The 18,196-nt window shown below is 51.4% G+C and overlaps 2 protein-coding genes across 7 annotated transcripts in view; one reads left to right on the top strand and one right to left on the bottom strand.

Annotated features, from left to right (window-relative positions):
- The window catches only part of PPP1R7 (protein phosphatase 1 regulatory subunit 7), a 36,891-nt gene extending 32,164 nt beyond the window's left edge, over window positions 1-4,727 (bottom strand). Inside the window, exons 1-2 of the mRNA XM_015111541.3 lie at window positions 4,663-4,727; window positions 1,586-1,714 (exon numbers count right to left, since the gene is read on the bottom strand). Of these exons, the coding sequence (XP_014967027.3) occupies window positions 1,586-1,714; window positions 4,663-4,714 (181 nt within the window). The 5' untranslated portion in view covers window positions 4,715-4,727. The remainder of the gene's footprint in view (window positions 1-1,585; window positions 1,715-4,662) is intronic.
- A 186-nt stretch (window positions 4,728-4,913) lies between these two features.
- The window catches only part of PASK (PAS domain containing serine/threonine kinase), a 50,440-nt gene continuing 37,157 nt past the window's right edge, over window positions 4,914-18,196 (top strand). For 3 of the 6 annotated variants that reach the window (XR_013402281.1, XM_077958112.1, XM_077958109.1), the window contains exons 1-6: window positions 4,914-5,809; window positions 12,872-13,109; window positions 15,531-15,763; window positions 16,203-16,377; window positions 17,266-17,402; window positions 17,981-18,112. Coding sequence is in view for 5 of the 6 variants with exons in the window: in XM_077958112.1 (XP_077814238.1) it covers window positions 12,914-13,109; window positions 15,531-15,763; window positions 16,203-16,377; window positions 17,266-17,402; window positions 17,981-18,112 (873 nt within the window). In the remaining variant the exon portion in view is untranslated. Of the gene's footprint in view, window positions 5,810-12,871; window positions 13,110-15,530; window positions 15,764-16,202; window positions 16,378-17,261; window positions 17,403-17,980; window positions 18,113-18,196 lie in introns of all 6 variants that reach the window. The other 3 variants (XM_077958111.1, XM_077958110.1, XM_015111536.3) reach the window with 3 other exon arrangements.

Raw genomic sequence — 18,196 nt, 5'->3', positions numbered from 1 at the left:
TCTGCCAACTCTCAAGTCTTCCACAAACACCCGATGTCTCAGCAGCACCCATCTGAGGATAGCGGGGGCTCCTACCGCTCCACTGTTGGTGACTAAGTCAGGCGATAACGGAAGCTTCCATCTATCTCTCCCATGCACTTTATTCCACCCACATCACTTCCAGAATATCAGCTCCGAAGTTCCAAAGTAAATGTAACTGGTACTTTTGTGGTAATCTCCTTTTGCCTTAAAAGTAGGTTGCCATAGTTACCAAACATCTTTGCTGGCACAGAGAGCAAAATGTTATTTTAAAAATTAGGTTTGTTTCTTTATAAATTTATTTTATTTTTATAAGGGATGCATGATTATTCATACACTGTATACAAATCTAGAAAATGCAAAATGTATAGATCCTTCTTAAACCTGCTGTTTGGACAGACTCAGCCCATTTGATGTGTTTTCTTTCTTTAGCAGGTAAAAGTACATACGTGCACGCATACTGTTCAGAAACTTGCTTTTTTTTTTTTGAGACGGAATCTCATTCTGTCACCTGGGCTGGAGTGCAGTGGTGTGATCTCAGCTCACTGCAACCTCTGCCTCCCGGGTTCAAGCAATTCTCCTGTCTCAGCCTCCCAAGTAGCTGGGACTACAGGTGCACGCCACCATGCCTGGCTAATTTTTCTTTTTTTTTTTTTTGGTATTTTTAGTAGAGACAGGGTTTCACCATATTGGCCAGGCTGGTCTTGAACTCCTGACCTCAAGTGATCCAACCGCCTTGGCCTCCCAAAGTGCTAGGATTACAGGCGGGAGCCACCATGCCCAGCCACATCTAGGCACTTTAGAAGTCAATCCTTAGGCCTATAAAAATGGTAAGGCAAGACTCAGAAATAATTTCTCTGAAGAGATTAAAGGTTTCTATTGCTATGGTAGGACACGGAAACACAGCAGTCAGCCATAACGTTTATTTCAAATCTGGCTTCCTAAACATATGGTTAATAAAACAATGTTGTGGTTCTTTTTTTTTTTTTTTGAGACGAAGTCTCCCTCTGTCACCCAGGCCAGAGTGCAGTGGTGCGTTCTCGGCTCACTGCAACCTCCGCCTCCTGGGTTCAAGCAATTCTCCTGCCTCAATCACCTGAGTAGCTGGGATTACAGGCACGCGCCGCCACGCCTGGCTAAGTTTTGTATTTTTTGTAGAGACGGGTTTTCACCATGTTGGCCAGGATGGGCTCGATCTCCTGACCTCATGATCTGCCCACCTCGGCCTCCCAAGGTGCTGGGATTACAGGCATGAGCCACCACATCCGGCCAACAACGTCGTGGTTCTGTCCCAGATGGCATACTAGTACCCATATCCGTGCTAGGATTTGCCTTCAGTGGAATTGGAAAAAAACCACATCCTTTTTGCAAATGCTGTCAATGAGTCAGCCTGCTGAGGGAGCGCCTCAGAGAGCACATCCACCTGCCCTGGCCCACTGAGGGCCCCTAAGGAGCGCGGCAGTCCTTCCCCAGACCACACATCACCCACACCCAGGGACAGACCATATGCAGTACAGCCCACATCCCCCAAAAAGCAGATGTCCCCCAAGGGAGCTGGGCCTGGTACCTTCTGGGTCCTCCTCCCCCCGCTCCTCCCCATCCTTCAGGCTCTGTTCACTGAGGTCTGCCACGATGCCACTGCTGTGTTTCTTCCCTTCTTCATCGCCGGATTCTTCAGACTCGACCCGCCTGTCAACTGAACCCACACAAGTCAATGAGAATTCACATCCAATTTATGGGACTTTAAGGAACATATAATAAACACTCAGTTGTAAGTCAAAAGGACTTCATTTAAACATGTTTGTTGAATCCAGTTCAATAACCATTTGAGTGTCTCCCATGTCCCAGCACCACTTGAGGCATATGGCAGCAGGGAGAATGGGGAGCAGAGTGTGGAGCCCACATGGATACTTAGGTGAGGAACACACTACTTCTGCCCTCAAGGAGCTTGTGAAGAATTGCCCAGTGTTCTGAAAGCCTTGGATCACTTGTGATTAAATCCACTAATGGAACCAGGTAGTGAAGCACCGCCTGAGTGCCTTTCGCTTTCGGGCTGGGTGACCACCACTGTGACTCTTCTGCCACATACCTCCATCCATGCTCTACTATTGATCTGGCTAAGAAAACCAGCCAAGTTCACAGGCCCACGTTCTGAAAGAAATCAAGACTAACTCAAATCAGATTGTGGGCAGGAAGGATCACTAAGGAAAAGGAGAATACAGCCAGTAGTGCTGACCGCCCACAGAAAGCTCATTGGTGTGAAATGAGCTTTCACACTGGACACTGGACAGAATGTTAGCAACTCAAGGCTTTTAAAGGTTCATAAATATTTTTTGAATTAAAGAATAAGGCAATTCAATGTGTCAGGCAAAAATGCTTTGGTAAGGTTGTCAAATCGTTTCTTTTTTATAACTTTATTCATGACCTCTTTTGGAAGTCTGTCTGGAAAACATGAGGCACTAACACATTACTTGGAATTATCAACCACACTGAAAATAGTCTCTTTCCTGACTATGGTTTGTCTACAAAGAGATGTGCTCTTTGAGGGAAAAAGTTCAATTTCAGCTTTGTATTTCCTGCTTAGCCTAGCAAAGTAAAACCCAAGAAAGGATTGCTGTATAAAACAAGTCCTCATAAAACCCAGCTCCAAACCCTCCAAACCCATCTCTTCTTCCCTACCCCCGCAATGACGGTAGCTCAGTTACTTGTTAGCTGTGGCCTGTGCTCCTGCCCTGCCTCCTAACTCGTCTCTCTGCGACTTGCCTTGCCTTGTTTAACCTATTCTCCACTGCCAGAGAGTCTGATCTAATTCTAAAATCCAAATCCGATCTTTGAGTCCAAAAGTATTTCTGGAATGCTCTTCCTGAGTTTGCAGCTTGCTGCTAGAGATGCAGGTTTGGCAAATCATTTCCATTTGAAAGCCTCAATCTCCTAGTCTGTGGAAGGGAGCTAGTATAGAACTTATGCCTCAGCGAGTTGCTGTCAGGGTTAAATTAGAAAAGGCACAAGAGCAGTTAGTACACGCATGACATGCAGTAGATATTTAACAAATTAGTCACCACCAGGCACAGGTCACTTGGTGGCCCAGGCTCAGGGAGAGAAAGTTCTTATTGCATGACAACCTGGTGCAAAAACCCCAGGAAGAGGAGTGGTGTGAGGTTAGGAGGGGCTTAGCTAATGAAGGTTGGCCAAAGTGAAGCCTGAGGGCAGCAGAGGGTCTGGAACATGCCACAGTGGATCAGAATGTAAGAAAATGACTTTGGTGTGCTGGGGACGATGGGCTGGGGAGCAGAGACAATCAATCTAGCCTAGAGATGACGAAGGTCTGAGTTAAGGTACTGGCAATGGGAATGGAGGACGCATCGAAGATTTGGAGATTATTTTTAAAAGTAAAAGTCAGAGCTCCTTGACTAATAGGACACGGGTGGGAGTGGCGACAGAGAGAAAAGCCGGGCTTTTATATTTGTCATTTACCAAGACATGCAAACAGTTGAAGAGGGAGTGGGAGGATATGAAGAGGCACTTCTTACTTAAAAAGACTCCAAGGGTATGAAGTCCAAGACCCTTAACACCACCGCCCCCATCCCCACCACATATGATTTGGTCAAACTCTCCTCCACACCCTTTGACCGCAGCTTTCTTCATCTTGAGTGATTCTTGCTCTTTTCCCTCACCTTATCCCCAACCTCGTTGCCTTCGAGTTATTCTTCAGGCTCCAGCTCAGAGCTGGCCCTGCTTGTGCAGCTCTCACCACTCCCGAACATGTCAGCCCTTTCTTCTGCACCCGCCCTCCTTCCCCAGCTCCACATTCCTCCTCCCTACCACTTTCACATGAGGCAGTGACTGCTCTTCTGGGAGGGCTGTACCCCTCACCAAACCATGGGACCCAAAAGCACTTAAGCACTTGGTGACACAACTGATTCCCCAGTTGGTGGGTGTGTGCACGCATGTTTATACACATACTGCACATGTACGTATGACCGTACCTACAGATATGTAGAGAATTATATATAAATACATGTGTACGTATAACATATACATGTATGCATTTTTTTAAATTTGTTTTGTTTTTAACAAAATGAATGAGGAGGAAGAAAGTTGAATTTAGACTTTTTGGAACTATGACAGCTTTGAAAAGAGGTATCACCTTGTGTAACTAAATGTTCTGGTTCCTTGCTACCCCTTCGCCAACAGTCCTTTCGATTTCAGGAGAAGACCCTTCTCCACCCTCACCACGCGAAGCAAGGAGCAGACTCGGGTAGATCCCAGCGCCCAGAGCCTCAGTTTCCTCGTCAGCTGACCGAGGAGGCTCCCCCGCCTGTCAATCTCAGAGGCTCGGGGCGAGGCTCCAACTGGACTGAATGGAGCTACCGCGTCCCATTCAGCCCCACCCCCGGCCTGGCCTCGCGCCGCCGCTCTACCCCTAGCTCTGGGTCCTTCCCGGCCGCTGCCGCCCCCAGGCCGGGGCTCCCCCGAGGTCCAGAGCCTCCCCCGCTCCCCCAGGTCCGGCTGTCAGCTGTCAGGGGGCCGCGCGGCGGCGGCCGGAGGCGGGACGTGGGGTTTCTCTCAGGCACGGAGCAGTTCCGGCCCGCAGCTCCCCCCGCCCGCCCGGCCCTTGGGCCGCCGCCCGCAGGGGCCGCTCACCCTCCATCATCTCCTGCGACTGTTGCTGCCCCGCGCCGCGTTCCGCCGCCATGTTGGCTGCTCTTCCCCTTTCCGGAATCTGTCGCCTCAGACCCATCAACCAATCAGGGCTCCCGCCTCAGAGTCGGCCCAGCCAATAGGATTCCGGCGCTGCGAGTTCAGCCGCGGCGCGCCTGCGTGTGCCCAGCGCCTCGTGGGAGTTGTAGTTCCGTCATGAGGCTGCGCGCCGCGCGCCGCGCCTCCCCCGGGGCAGGTAATTTCAGGCAGCGGCGCCGGAACAGTCTGGAGGCGAGAAGCTGAGAAGGAAAGCAGAGGGAGTCGAAGCGGGACGCACCGGCCGTAGCTGCAGGCAGACGGAGTGGACGTCTAAGGGTGGAGAGACGCCCTGGGCTCGAGAGTTGACTTATGTCACTGTCTCGACCTCGGAGGCGTGGAGGGGCCGCGGGCCAGGCGGATCTTTCCGTGGCTGCAAGGTGCGGGCCAGTCCTACGTGCATCCCTGAGCTTTGCGAGCCTCGCTGGCTGCGTCTGTACAATGGGCCGAACGGCAAGAGCAACAACATTCTCCCGGCGTCCAGGCGCGGATTTTACCCATGCGAAATGCCGCCTTCTCTAGATGCTCAGAGCAGGCGGGCAGGTGCGGGGCACTTGCGATGGTGGGGCCGCCAGCCAGCTGGCCGGCTCCGGGGCGCCAGCCGCGCTCCCCTTGCAAACCGTTCCCAGCCCAGTGCGGACGCTGCAGGCTTCGTCTACCCTGCGGAGCCGCCCAGCCCATGAGCGAGCCGCCCCGCGTCCTCCGCCTTCAGAAAGAGGCCTCCAAGAGGCGAGCTCTGCGATACTCACCTATTTTGATCCCGAGACTGGAGGAAACCGCAGCTGACCAGCCCGGGGGCGGAGGCGCCCATTATTGCTTTGGCCCCTCCGAAGCGCCGTAGGGGGGGGGGGAAATGGCCGGTGCGTCCCTAGCAACCGTTAGCGCGGGCTTCTGGACTCTGGCTGGCTTAGTCCCGCCCATGCGCACAAGTGGTTGGTCCGTGGAGCTTGTCAATCGGTGTGAGTCGCTGTGCGATTGGCCGGTGGGATAAAAGCGCGGAGCAGCTCCCTTCCGCGGTGTGAAGCCGGCTTGGCGTGACCCTCGCCTGACCCAGGTGAGAAACCTGCGCTGGGGAGAGCGGGCCGGGGTCCGCAATCTCCCGAGGGCCGCTGTGGGGCCTGCGCGACTCCGCGCTCCTGGCCTAGGAGGGTTCGCCGCCCGGCCCGGCCCTCAGACGAGCCCGACCCCGGGTCTCCCGCCCCTGCGCCCTTCACGCATCCCCGAGCCAGCGTCCTTTCCGTGCCCAGACCGCGGCGGGGTTGCGGCCGTTGGTCCCGGGCCCCGCGCCCCCAGCGTCTTCGGGGCGCCCTTCAGTGTAGCCTGCCTGGCGGGCGCCGCGGCCCCGCGCCTCGGGTCGCCTCGGGACTGTGCGCCCTCTTCACCGCAGCCCGCCCTGCGAGGCGAACTCCCGGAGAACCAGCCCAGATCCCGCCACGCTCCCGCGCTGGGCGTGTGGGTCCCTGCGGGCTCAGCCGGCGCCACGGGGTGGGGGGCGCGCGCCGCCAGCGCTCCTGGTTCCAGCCCAGACCTGGACTTGAGCCTTAATCTTTTCACGAGTTTTTCTTTCCCAGACTACGGCAGGGGCCTGCGCTGCCGTCTTGAGACCTTTCTCGTCCTTACCTTCCGCATCAGTACCATTGGATGTCGACTTTTCTCTTAGGGGTTCCCTCTCTTCATCCTTCTGCTGCTACCTTAAGACTTTATAATTTCTTGCCTGGATTACTGTAGCCTTTCTTCTGCTTTCCAGCCTTGCCCTGACATGGTCCCTGGAGTAGTCTTTGTAAAATGCGTGTCTGGCCGTGTTACTCCTAAGCATTAAATCCTTAAAAGTTCATTTTGGGGATAAAATTAAGACTGGGCAGGAGTCTTAATTTTAGGAGGCTCTGGGGTCGTGCTTGGCCCCTCCAGGCCCACGTCCATCTACTCTTCTGGGTACTGAGCCCCTCTCTGGGAGCCTTTGCCTCTGAAAGACTTCGTCACTCTGCTTGGAAGGGCTCGGCTCTGCAGGTGCCTCCTCCAGGACTGAGATCCTTGCTGTGTTCTCCTGCACTGTTCACCTTGTTGGCCTGAAACTGGTTCTGCTTTTAATTGTGCAGCTGTGCTGAGAGCAGTGGGAGCTATTTGCTTCTTAGCTTATGTTCTGGTGGGAGAGAGACAGTTGCTTCTAGAAGTTCACCGAGATGCTCCTTTTTTTTTTTTTTTTTTTTTTTTTTTTTTGAGACGGAGTCTGGCTCTGTCGCCCGGGCTGGAGTGCAGTGGCCGGATCTCAGCTCACTGCAAGCTCCGCCTCCCGGGTTCCCGCCATTCTCCTGCCTCAGCCTCCCGAGTAGCTGGGACCACAGGCGCCCGCCACCTCGCCCGGCTAGTTTTTTGTATTTTTAGTAGAGACGGGGTTTCACCGTATTAGCCAGGATGGTCTCGATCTCCTGACCTCGTGATCCGCCCGTCTCGGCCTCCCAAAGTGCTGGGATTACAGGCTTGAGCCACCGCGCCCGGCTATGCTCCTTGCATCTATCCCTGCTCCTGTTTGGTCTCAGGTGGGGTCACTTGGGTCTCCTGGAATCAAAACTAGCAATGGGAATATGGTTACTCGGCGGCACCATTAGGTGCTGTCTGCTGGGTTTGTGTTCTGCAGCTCACCGTGGATACAAAGCTCACAGTGGATACAAAGGACAATTCTAAAAACCTGGGCCTGGGCGTGCAGGCATTTCTGGTTAGCATTTGAATCAAAGTTTAGTGATCGAAGGTCATGTGAAGCCAGGCTGTGTTCTTTCTTGAGGCCAGGCTGTGGCTGTGGAGTGCATGGGAGGCCCCAGGGGCCGGTGCTGCTCAGTGACTAACTGGCCATAGGGACCTCAGACGCCCCAGGAGGCATGGCGGGGGGGGGGGGGGAATGGATACATCTTTCCTGCTGTCCTCCCCGCTCCCGCAGAGGGTCCCATCAGTTTCCCTCCTGGATAGGCTTGTAATTCTCAGTAACCTAATTAAATTTCCACATCTTGATGTTTCAACTTTAGTTGGTATTTATTTATTTTCTCCCATGAAGGACAAAAAATTGCATGCCCTTACCCTCCCTTCACTTTTATTTTTCCCCGTTTCCATCTCATGGTAGTTACTTTTACAAAGAAGGTTCTGTAACGTTTACAATATATTCTGAATAGTTATATTACTTTTTTATTATTTTATTTTTTGAGACAGGGTCTTGCTCTGTGGCCCAGGCTGGAGTGCAGTGATGCCATGTCGTCTCACTGCAGCCTCTGCCTCCTGGGTTCAAGCAATTCTCCCACCTCAACTTCCCAAGCAGCTGGGTCTACCAGTGTGTGCCAGCACAACTTGCTAATTCTTAATTTTTTTTTTTTTTTGAGACAGAGTCTCGCTCTGTCGCCCAGGCTGGAGTTCAGTGGTGTGATTTTGGCTCACTGCCAGCTCCGCCTCCCCTGGGTTTACGCCATTCTCCTGCCTTAGCCTCCCAAGTAGCTGGGACTACAGGCGCCCACCACCACGCCTGGTTAATTTTTTGTATTTTTAGTAGAGATGGGGTTTCACCATGTTAGCCAGGATGGTCGCGATCTCCTGACCTCGTGATCTGCCCGGCCTCCCAAAGTGCTGGAATTACAGGCGTGAGCCACTGCACTGGCCTAATTTTTTTTTTTTTTTTTGGAGATGGAGTCTCCCTATGTTGTCCAAGTTGATCTCGAACTCCTGGGCTCAAGCAATCTGCCTGGCCTCCCAAAGTACTGGGTATATTACTTTTTAAAATACAGTTTTGTAACATTGACATTGCAGTCTGAAGAGTTATATTTTTTAGGAATTAAGGCTTTCTAACATAATGTATTCTGAAGAGTTATATTACTTTTTTAAGAAAGTAAGGTTTTACGACATTTACAATGTATTCTGAAGCTATCATTAAGTGTCCTGAGCTTTGTCTATAGGTTGGTTCTAAAAGTTGAAAAAAACTGCCTCACACTGTAATCATGTCGTTGTTTATTGTAGCAATAATTAGTGCATTTGGAGGCTTAGAGGAGATGTAAACCTGTGACTAAATGTCCCATTCAGCGTTGCTGCTTGTAGGAAAGCTGCACACTTGAACCCCAAACCCTATATGTAATTTCTTTCTAGCCTCCTACACATCTGCAGGTTTGCAGAGCCTTTGCCTTCTAGGGTCCTAGACTGGATGTGCGTGTAGAACATCTCTGAATTTTTTGGCTATATCAGTTGAGTCATACAAAGGAATAAAGGCAATGTTAATCATGAATTGTATCAGCAGAGTGGACGCATTTGAACCCTTCACCCAGGGAAATCAGGGAAACTGTGCCCTTGTGCCTCTTCCCCACTCTAGCATCTGCCTGACCCAGAGGGAACCACCTGCCTGAAGTTTAGGTTTACCAGTCTCTTATTTAAGAAGTAGTTTAATCACATAGGTGTGTTTCCCTAAACTACTTATTTAGGTTATTTCATGACAAAGGAATCCTCCTGCTGATTGTCTTCTGAAACTTGATTTTTTTCACTCATGTATGGCTAAGATTCACCCTTGTGTGTAGTTCATTTGTTTTCACTGCTGTGATTGGTGGTATGAATACACCAGAATTTAAAATCTATCTTCTTGTTGATGAGTATTTGGATTTCATTTCTTTTTTTTCCTCCCTCCCTCCTTCGCTCCCTCCCTTTCTTCCCTCCTTTTTTCCTGCCTGTCTTTGCCATTGAGAACCATACTGGACATTCTTGTGTCTTCTTATCTATGTGCAAGAATTTCTCTGGAATATAAATCTAAGTGGAAAGTGCTGTATCCATGTAGACAAATGTTTGACTTGAATTGTTTTCTAAAGAGATTATGTTAATGTATTAAGAGTTCCTGTTGATCCAAATCCTTTTTGACATTGGGTATTATTAGATTCTTAATTTCTGCTGACTTAGTATGTGTAACATTATCATGATTAGGATTTTCTCTCCTGTAAAATGCTTGTTCCTATTTCTTGTCATTTTTCTATTGGGCCATGTGTCTTTTAAAAATGTTTAAACTTTAAATAGTTTATCTTTTTTTTTTTTTTTGAGACGGAGTCTCGCTCTGTCCCCCGGGCTGGAGTGCAGTGGCGCGATCTCGGCTCACTGCAAGCTCCGCCTCCCGGGTTCACACCATTCTCCTGCCTCAGCCTCCCGAGTAGCTGGGACTACAGGTGCCTGCCACCACGCCCAGCTAGTTTTTTGTATTTTTTAGTAGAGACGGGGTTTCACCGGGTTAGCCAGGATGGTCTTGATCTCCTGACCTCATGATCCGCCCGTCTCAGCCTCCCAAAGTGCTGGGATTACAGGCTTGAGCCACCGCGCCCGGCCTAAATAGTTTATCTTTTAAAGTTATTCTGGATATTAATTTTCTGTTGGTTATGTATGTGGCAAATCTCTTCTCCCAAATTGTGGCTCATTCTTTCATTTTCTTTATCGTATTCTTTGTGAACCTGTGTTCTCATTTTTTTTTTTTTTTGAGATGGAGTTTTGCTGTGTCGCCAGGCTGGAATGCAGTGGCATGATCTCAGCTCAGTGCAACCTCCACCTCCCAGGTTCAAGCGATTCTCCTGCCTCTGCCTCCCGAGTAGCTGGGACTACAGGCACGCGCCACCACGCCCAGCTAGTTTTTGTATTTTTAGTAGAGATGGGGTTTCACCATGTTGGCCAGGATGGTCTTGATCTCTTGACCTCGTGATCCTCCCGCCTTGGCCTCCCAAAGTGCTGGAATTACAGGTGTGATGTGTTCTCAATTTTAATGTTAAATTTATTAATCTTATTTTATAACTAGAATTTTCTGTGCCTTGTTTAAGAAAACTTTCCCTACTCCAAAGTCTTACAGATAGCCTCTTCTAAAAACTTAGTGATTTTATTTTATATTTTATTTGGTTTGACAGGTCTCGCTTTGTTGCCTAGGCTGGCCTCCATCTCCCTGGGCTCAAGCAACTCTCCTGCCTTAGCTTCTAGAGTGGCTGGGACTATAGGTGCAGGCCACGAGGCCTGCCTGGCTAAAAAGTTTAGTGCTTTGACTTCCATGGATCAGGTCTTTTATGCCCTGGGCAACATAGTGAGACTTCATCTCCTAGTTAACAAAAAAAAAAAAAAAAAAAAGGCCACGTGAGGATACATGCAAACAGGGAGAACGCTCTGTGATGGTGAAGGCAGAGACTGGAGTGACGCAGCCGCAAGTCAAGAACACCAAAGATGGCCAGCAGTCACCAGATGCTAGGATAAGTCAAGGGGCGGGGACTCCTCCGAGTTCCATACTGGAAGAGGTAGTGTTGGGAGGGCCGGCTCCCCTTTCCTCTCCACGCCAGGCCTGCCTTGTCTTGGAAGAGCCTCGCACGGGCATCCTGCTAGCTTGTCCAAGCTCGCTATTCCTGGAAGGCTGCTCCTCAGCCAGTTCACGGGTCTAGGTGTGCCGGCATGGGAGGACCTGGGTGGAAAGAGGTCTGTGTAGGTCTTAGAAGTGGGCACCAGACCCTTTGGTTGGAACCCTGGGGTTCTGGATACCCAGAAGGTGGTCCAGAAGAGGGGATATGGGGTCTGGGTGGGCGTGCCTTGGCCCCAGGGTCTCCTCATTTTATGGGGGAAACTCCAGCCATGGTTCTGGTATTGGCCTCAGCCTGCTCTTGGTGTTTATCTAAAGCCTGGATGATCAGGTGGGGGCTTCCTTCCAGTAGAGGAAGTCGTGCTTGAAGGGCTCTTTTTGTTGAGTTTGGCCATGAGGACAGGGTATTGGTGAATGTGTACTTGTGTTGCAAGTGCTTGCCAGTATGCAGGATGGAAGTTTTCAGTATCTCCACTCTGCAGGGTGGTCACATGAATGTATACATGTGACAAGACTGCATGGAACACAGGCTCACGTGCACACACACACACACGGTCACGTGCACACACACACATACACGCAAGGACACATGCACACACACATGGTCACACAGACGGTCACGTGCACATGCGCACTCACTCGCACGGACATACACGCACACACATGCACACACGCTCACGTGCACACACGCGCATGGACACGCATGCACGCGCATACACTCACACATATGCACACTCGTGCGCACTCGCACACATGCACGCGCACATGCACGCGCACACACACGTGCACACACACACGTGCAGGTAAATGCCTTGAAATCTGGATGGTGCTGATGGATGGTATCAAGTCAGTTTCCTGGCTGTGACACTCTCCTGTAAGATGTCACCATGAGAGGGAACTCAGTGAAGAGTATGTGAGATTTTCCTGTATTTCCACCCTGTATCAGCATTTGAATCATGTATAAGAGAAAAGCTAAAAATACAAATCTCTGGTGCCAGGCCTCTCTCTAGGAGACGTGGCCTCTTGGCCATGGCCCCTGTGACCTCACTTGTTGGCAGCGCCCAGGTGATTCTGTGTGCAGCTGGTCAGATGGTCAGGACTCACTGTTTAGGGGAAAGCTGGGACCATGGGAGCTGCGCAGCCCCCCGCGCTGATGGGTTCATCGTGACCTGGGAGTGTTTTCAGTTGGTGTGTACCTGCAGCCCCTGCCTTCCCTCATGACTTCTTTCCACCCTGTTCTTTGTTTTCCTCTCTCTCTCCTTCCCTCTTTCCTGTATCTTCCTATGTATTTTTCTTGGAAAGAGCTTCTTTTTTTTTAGAGACAGAGCCTTACTCTATCGCCCAGGCTGGAGTGCAGTGGTTTGATCTTGGCTCACTGCAAGCTCTGCCTCTCGGGTTCACACCATTCTCCTGCCTCAGCCTCCTGAGTAGCTGGGACTACAGGCACCCGCCACCACACCTGGCTAATTTTTTGTATTTTTAGTGGAGACGGGGTTTCACGGTGTTAGTCAGGATGGTCTCGACCTCCTGACCTCGTGATCCGCCCGCCTTGGCCTCCCAAAGTGCTGGGATGACAGGCGTGAGCCACCGCGTCCGGCCCGGAAAGAACTTCTTTTAGCACCACTTTGGGCCGACCGTTCTCCCATCGCAGGTTCTGACCTGGGATGGCAGTTGGGGGTGTATGTCTTTTGGGGCCGAGCTGAACTCAGCATTACGAATTAGTTGGTTAAACTGTCTTTATGTTTTTGCTATGCAGATGTTAATCAGCTTCACGTTGTTTTCTAGTTGTTAGAGGTGGAAGCTTGGCAATTGGCCTCCATTCTTCCCATGGAGGACAGGGGCTTAACGGCCTTTGAAGAGGACCAGAGATGCCTTTCCCAGAGCCTCCCCTTGCCGGTGCCAGCAGAGGGCCCAGCTGCACAGACCACTGCCGAGCCCAGCAAGTCGTTTTCCTCAGCCCACAGACATCCGAGCAGAAGGAATGGTCTTTCCAGACTCTGCCAGAGCAGGACGGCGCTGTCCGGTAATGACCTTCGACCATTGCAGGCCTTAGCGCACGGAAATACAAATGTGGAGTTGCTCTGTGTTCTCACGGAAACCCTCTCACCAGTGATTAAAGTCACTCTGTTCCTGCAGAGAAAAGTTCATGGTTTAGGTGCTCGGCTCACGCTGGCAGGTGACTGCGGCAGGACTCTTTCTGCTGCTTTTGCTCTGCCGTGACTCCCAGGCATCTGGCGCTTCTGTTCAGGCAGCAGGTGGAACTCACCTTCACATTTCAGGGTCAAGTTACAGCAAAATGTTATTTCTTACTTCAGAGTGTGTAAGAACGCTCTTCTAGGTTAGGCTGTTTTACTAGGGAAATTCAACTTTGCTCATGCATTTACTGAGCTAAATGCAGTTTAGCTGGTGGACCAAGAATCATGGGGCAGAAGTCTGTGGTGCCTCCTATGTCTAAGCACCCTAAGGGTCTGGGCCGTGGTGAGGAAGAAAGCATCACTTGCCTTTGAGGGGCTGTCCCTTGAGGGGCTGTCTGATGGAGGCACTTGGGGAGACAGCAGGCTGTGTGCTTGAAGTGGGGGGTAGACCTGGAAAATGGGGAAGTGGGGCACAGAGCTGCAGGAAATGGCTCTGTGCACAGGAAACGGCTGGGGGATCTGGTCTCCAGGCCGAGGGGCACTTCAGCACTGGAGTAGGAGGGTGTTGGAGCTGAGCTTGTGCACTGGGGTGTCTGAGGGTATAGAGCGGAGGGCCCTGTGGAGAGCGCCTGGGTTACTGCAGGGAGGGCTGGGCTGGGAGGCATGCAGTGCCCTTGGGAGTGGGCTTCACCCAGGCGCTGATCAGTAATGTTCTCAGTGAGTGTTGACAGGTGTGTTCCTGTTTTGGAGCATCATTCTGGTGGCTGCATGAGGAACAGGGGTGGGAGCCAGAGGCACAGGGCCTTGAGACATGAGGAGGAGCTGCGCTTGGTGACTGCTGTCTAGGAAGAGGAGGGGCGAGAGAGTGGCTGGATGGCCATGTGGCTTCCAGCCTCAGAGAATGGTTGGGGTCAGGCCACTCACTGAGAAAGTCAGGGTTCCTGGATAAAGGACACGGAGGGGAGGGGATGGGAGAGAAATGGAAGGGCCAGGTCTTGGGTGCTTGGTTTTGAGCACTAGAAGAATGCAGCTGGTGTCTCCTGAGATGGGGAAGAGGGTGAGTGGGCCATGGGAGGTCTGGGCTGGAGGTGCGAGTGTGGGAGTCTTCAGTGCATTTCTAGTTTAGATGTATTTAAAGCTACCGAGGAATGGGTGAGATAGAACCAGGGTCACTGAGAGGTGAGAGGGTGGGAGGTGGGGGAGCCCAGGTGCCCAAGGAAGGTGGTGTGGGAGGAGCGTGAGGTCTGAGGAATGACTGGGCTGAGGGTTTTGGGAGCCATTGGAGGCATTGCTGAGAGTGAGAACGCTGCACAAGGAGCTCTTGAATTGAAGGACGCCTCCAAGGAGTAAGTGATGAGGCAGCTGCCGGAGTAGCTGTGGGGTCTCGGAATGACTGACGGAGGACAGACAGTGGGAAGGAAGGGACCTTTGAATGTGATTAAGCTTTTTTGGTTTTTGAGACAAGGTCTCACTCTGTTGCTCAGGCTGGAGTGCAGTGGCACAATCATAGCTCACTGCAGTCTCAACTCCTGGGCTCAGGCAATCCTCCTGCCTTAGCCTCCTGAGTAGATAAGACTGTGGGGGCACACCACCATGCCCAAGTAATTTTTAAAAATTTTATTTTTAGGCCGGGCGCGGTGGCTCAAGCCTGTAATCCCAGCACTTTGGGAGGCCGAGACGGGCAGATCATGAGGTCAGGAGATCGAGACCATCCTGGCTAATACGGTGAAACCCCGTCTCTACTAAAAATACAAAAAACTAGCCAGGCGAGGTGGCGGGCGCCTGTGGTCCCAGCTACTCGGGAGGCTGAGGCAGGAGAATGGCGGGAACCCGGGAGGCGGAGCTTGCAGTGAGCTGAGGTCCGGCCACTGCACTCCAGCCCGGGCGACAGAGTGAGACTCCGTCTCAAAAAAAAAAAAAAAAAAAAAAAAAAAAAATTTATTTTTAGTAGGGACAGGGTCTCGCTGTGTTGCCCAGGCTGGTCTTGAACTCCTGAACTCAAGCAGCCTTCCTGCCTCAGCCTCCCAAAGAGCTGGGATTATAGGCACGCCTGGCTTTGAGTGTAATTTAGACACAGAAGTGTTGATCTTGTGCTGTTCGTGCTTCCGAGTGGACCTGGTGGTTGCCTCAGTGGATTCTGGGGACCATGTTCAGACACACGATGAGAGTGTGCATTAGCTGTGCAGACTGACTTAATCCTTAGGTCTTTTTGCAGGAGTTAAGGGCAAGGGCTGTGTGCTTTGCCGTTTCAGAAGGTGGACTCTGGCAGCTGTGTGAAGTCTAAAGCTTTGCTTCGCTTCTCTTTTCAGAAGACAGATGGAGCTCCTACTGTCTGTCATCATTGGCTGCCCAGAATATTTGTACAAGTAAACTGCACTGCCCTGCCGCCCCCGAGCACACGGACCCGGCCGGGCCTGGGGGCAGTGTGTCCTGCTGCTCCCTGCTGCGGGGACTGTCCTCTGGGTGGTCCTCACCCCTGCTTCCCGCCCCTGTGTGCAACCCTAACAAGGCCATCTTCACTGTCGATGCCAAGACCACAGAGGTATTTGCTTCTGTTTTAGATCCAGCTGTATAGACGTGGATTTGGGGTTTGTGCCTTAAACCTGGGATTTGTTTGTTTTAATGCAATTAGAAAAACATTTGGGCACTTTGGGAGGTGGGAAGATCGCTTGAGCCCAGGAGTTCAAGACCAGCCTGGGCAACAGCAAGATCCCATCTCTACAAAGAAATTAGCCAGATGTGGTGGCACACACCTGTAGTCCCAGCTACCAGGGAGGCTGAGGCAGGAGGATCGCTTGAGCCCAGGAGTTCAAGGCTGCAATGAGCTATGATTGCACCACTGCACTCCAGCCTGGGCAAAAGAGTGAGACCCTATCTGTCAGGAAAAGGCTGGCTTCTGTGTGGTCCTCCTGGGCTGTTCTCGGCAGCTGGTGGAGCTGCTGGGGATGTCTGCATCCTTGTTCCTCTTTGTGATTCCTCAGATCCTGGTTGCTAACGACAAAGCTTGCAGGCTCCTGGGGTACAGCAGCCAGGACCTGATTGGCCAGAAGCTCACGCAGTTCTTTCTGAGGTCAGATTCCGATGTGGTTGAGGCCCTCAGCGAGGAGCATATGGAGGCTGACGGCCACGCTGCGGTGGTGTTCGGCACGGTGGTGAGTGGGTGCGGGTGCAGAGCTCAGTCTGGCCTCAAGATCAGCAGCGTACGGCAGGAAGAGCTCAGTGTTCCCCACTAGGAGCTCTGCTAGGGGTTGGGTGGCACCAGGGCACCTCAGCTTCTTCAGCTGAAAATGTCATCCCAGGTGCTGTTTCCCTGCTTCAGTTGCAGTGGGGGTGGGGGCCCTTTAAAAACGAATCGTCACAGGAATGGACACTGTGGCTGTGGCTGGACTCCCGGGGGGTGTCGTGGGTGGCCCTTGCTTTGTTTGAGGGCTGTAGCTTCACTAGTGTTTTGCAGTCCTGCTGGGTACCACATCAGATTCTCAAGAGTATTATGGTTTTATTGTCTATTGATTTTTACATTCTGTTTGGTGTTTGTGGGAGTGGGCAGGGCTGTGGGCCTGGAAGTGTTTTCCTAGACAGTGTTGATTCTCTCACCTGTGCCATGTGTCCAACCTGGATGTTGACAGGTGAGCTGAGTTGGATGTGGAGGACTGAGCCCAAGGCATGGAAAAAGCTTAGCACCAATTGTATCAGAAAATCACTGGTTCAAGCAACTGACTACTAAGAAGAAAAAAATTAAGATATTCACCATGTGTTGGTGTCTGTTTCTTTAAGAAATAGCAGATACTGCTTTTTTCACCCCGCAATATTACCGTGAACTGAGAATGAAATCAACTCTCTTGATAAAACTTGCACTTGGAGATTTTAATGTTCAGTATCAGAAATCTTGTTTGTGCTTTGGTAAATTTCTGAAATGAAGGACAGGTAAGCAGAAGTTGAAAACGTTGCAGTGCCTGAAGTTTGGGCCTCCTGGAGGTGGGTGCTCCACCCAGACTGGTCTTTTGGGTCCATGGCATGCAGGTGCGAACCTGTCTCCACAGGTAGACGTCATCAGCCGTAGTGGGGAGAAGATTCCAGTGTCTGTGTGGATGAAGAGGATGCGGCAGGAGCACCGCCTATGCTGCGTGGTGGTCCTGGAGCCCGTGGAGAGGGTCTCGACCTGGGTTGCTTTCCAGAGCGATGTGAGTGTGCAGCTTTGCCTCATGTCTCACAGATGCTGGCGCCGGCGTTCTCCTCTTCAGCAAGTGCTGGTCCCTGTCTCATTCTTTTGGGAAGAAAGAGAGGATGAGGAGCCTGGAGGGTGTGCCCAGTGGTGCCCTCACTGATTGTGTATGCTTGGGCAGGGAACGAACCTCCTATACTTCAGTTCCTCACCTGTAAACCGGGGCATAATCATAACTCCTCATAAGGTTGTTTCAACGTTTAAATGAGATAATATGTGTAAAATCCCCGGAATAGCAGCTGGCATTAGGGACAGCCCTCACGTGTGAACTGGATGTTATTAATGACTTGTGGTGTGGGCCAGGCTCCTGAAGAACAAGAAAGCCCACAATTTAGGTACATCTCTGGTAGAAGGAGAAAGATGGTGATACTCTTATCCAATTCATGTGTGTATGCCTCTTGTACTTCCGATGGAGAAATCATGTTGGGGTCTTGCTTACGAAAATAAGCAAGCTTAGTTAGAAAATATTGAAGCTTAGTGAAATTTACAGCTGGAGCGCAAGAAGCTTTTAGGATGAGCACTGGGCTTTTCCTCCAGGGCACCATCACGTCATGCGACGGTCTCTTTGCTCATCTTCACGGGTACGTGTCTGGGGAGGACGTGGCTGGGCAGCACATCACAGACCTGATCCCTTCTGTGCAGCTCCCTCCTGGCCAGCACATCCCAAAGGTAGGGCTCCTGACCTCCCGCACTGTGTGATGGGGTTGAGTTCTTAGCTCTGAATCCATATCCGGAGACGTAGACCAAGGGTTT

This window comes from Macaca mulatta, chromosome 12 (genome assembly GCF_049350105.2).
Source record: "Macaca mulatta isolate MMU2019108-1 chromosome 12, T2T-MMU8v2.0, whole genome shotgun sequence".
Lineage (NCBI taxonomy): Eukaryota > Metazoa > Chordata > Mammalia > Primates > Cercopithecidae > Macaca > Macaca mulatta.
This window is presented reverse-complemented; position numbering and strand designations above follow the sequence as displayed.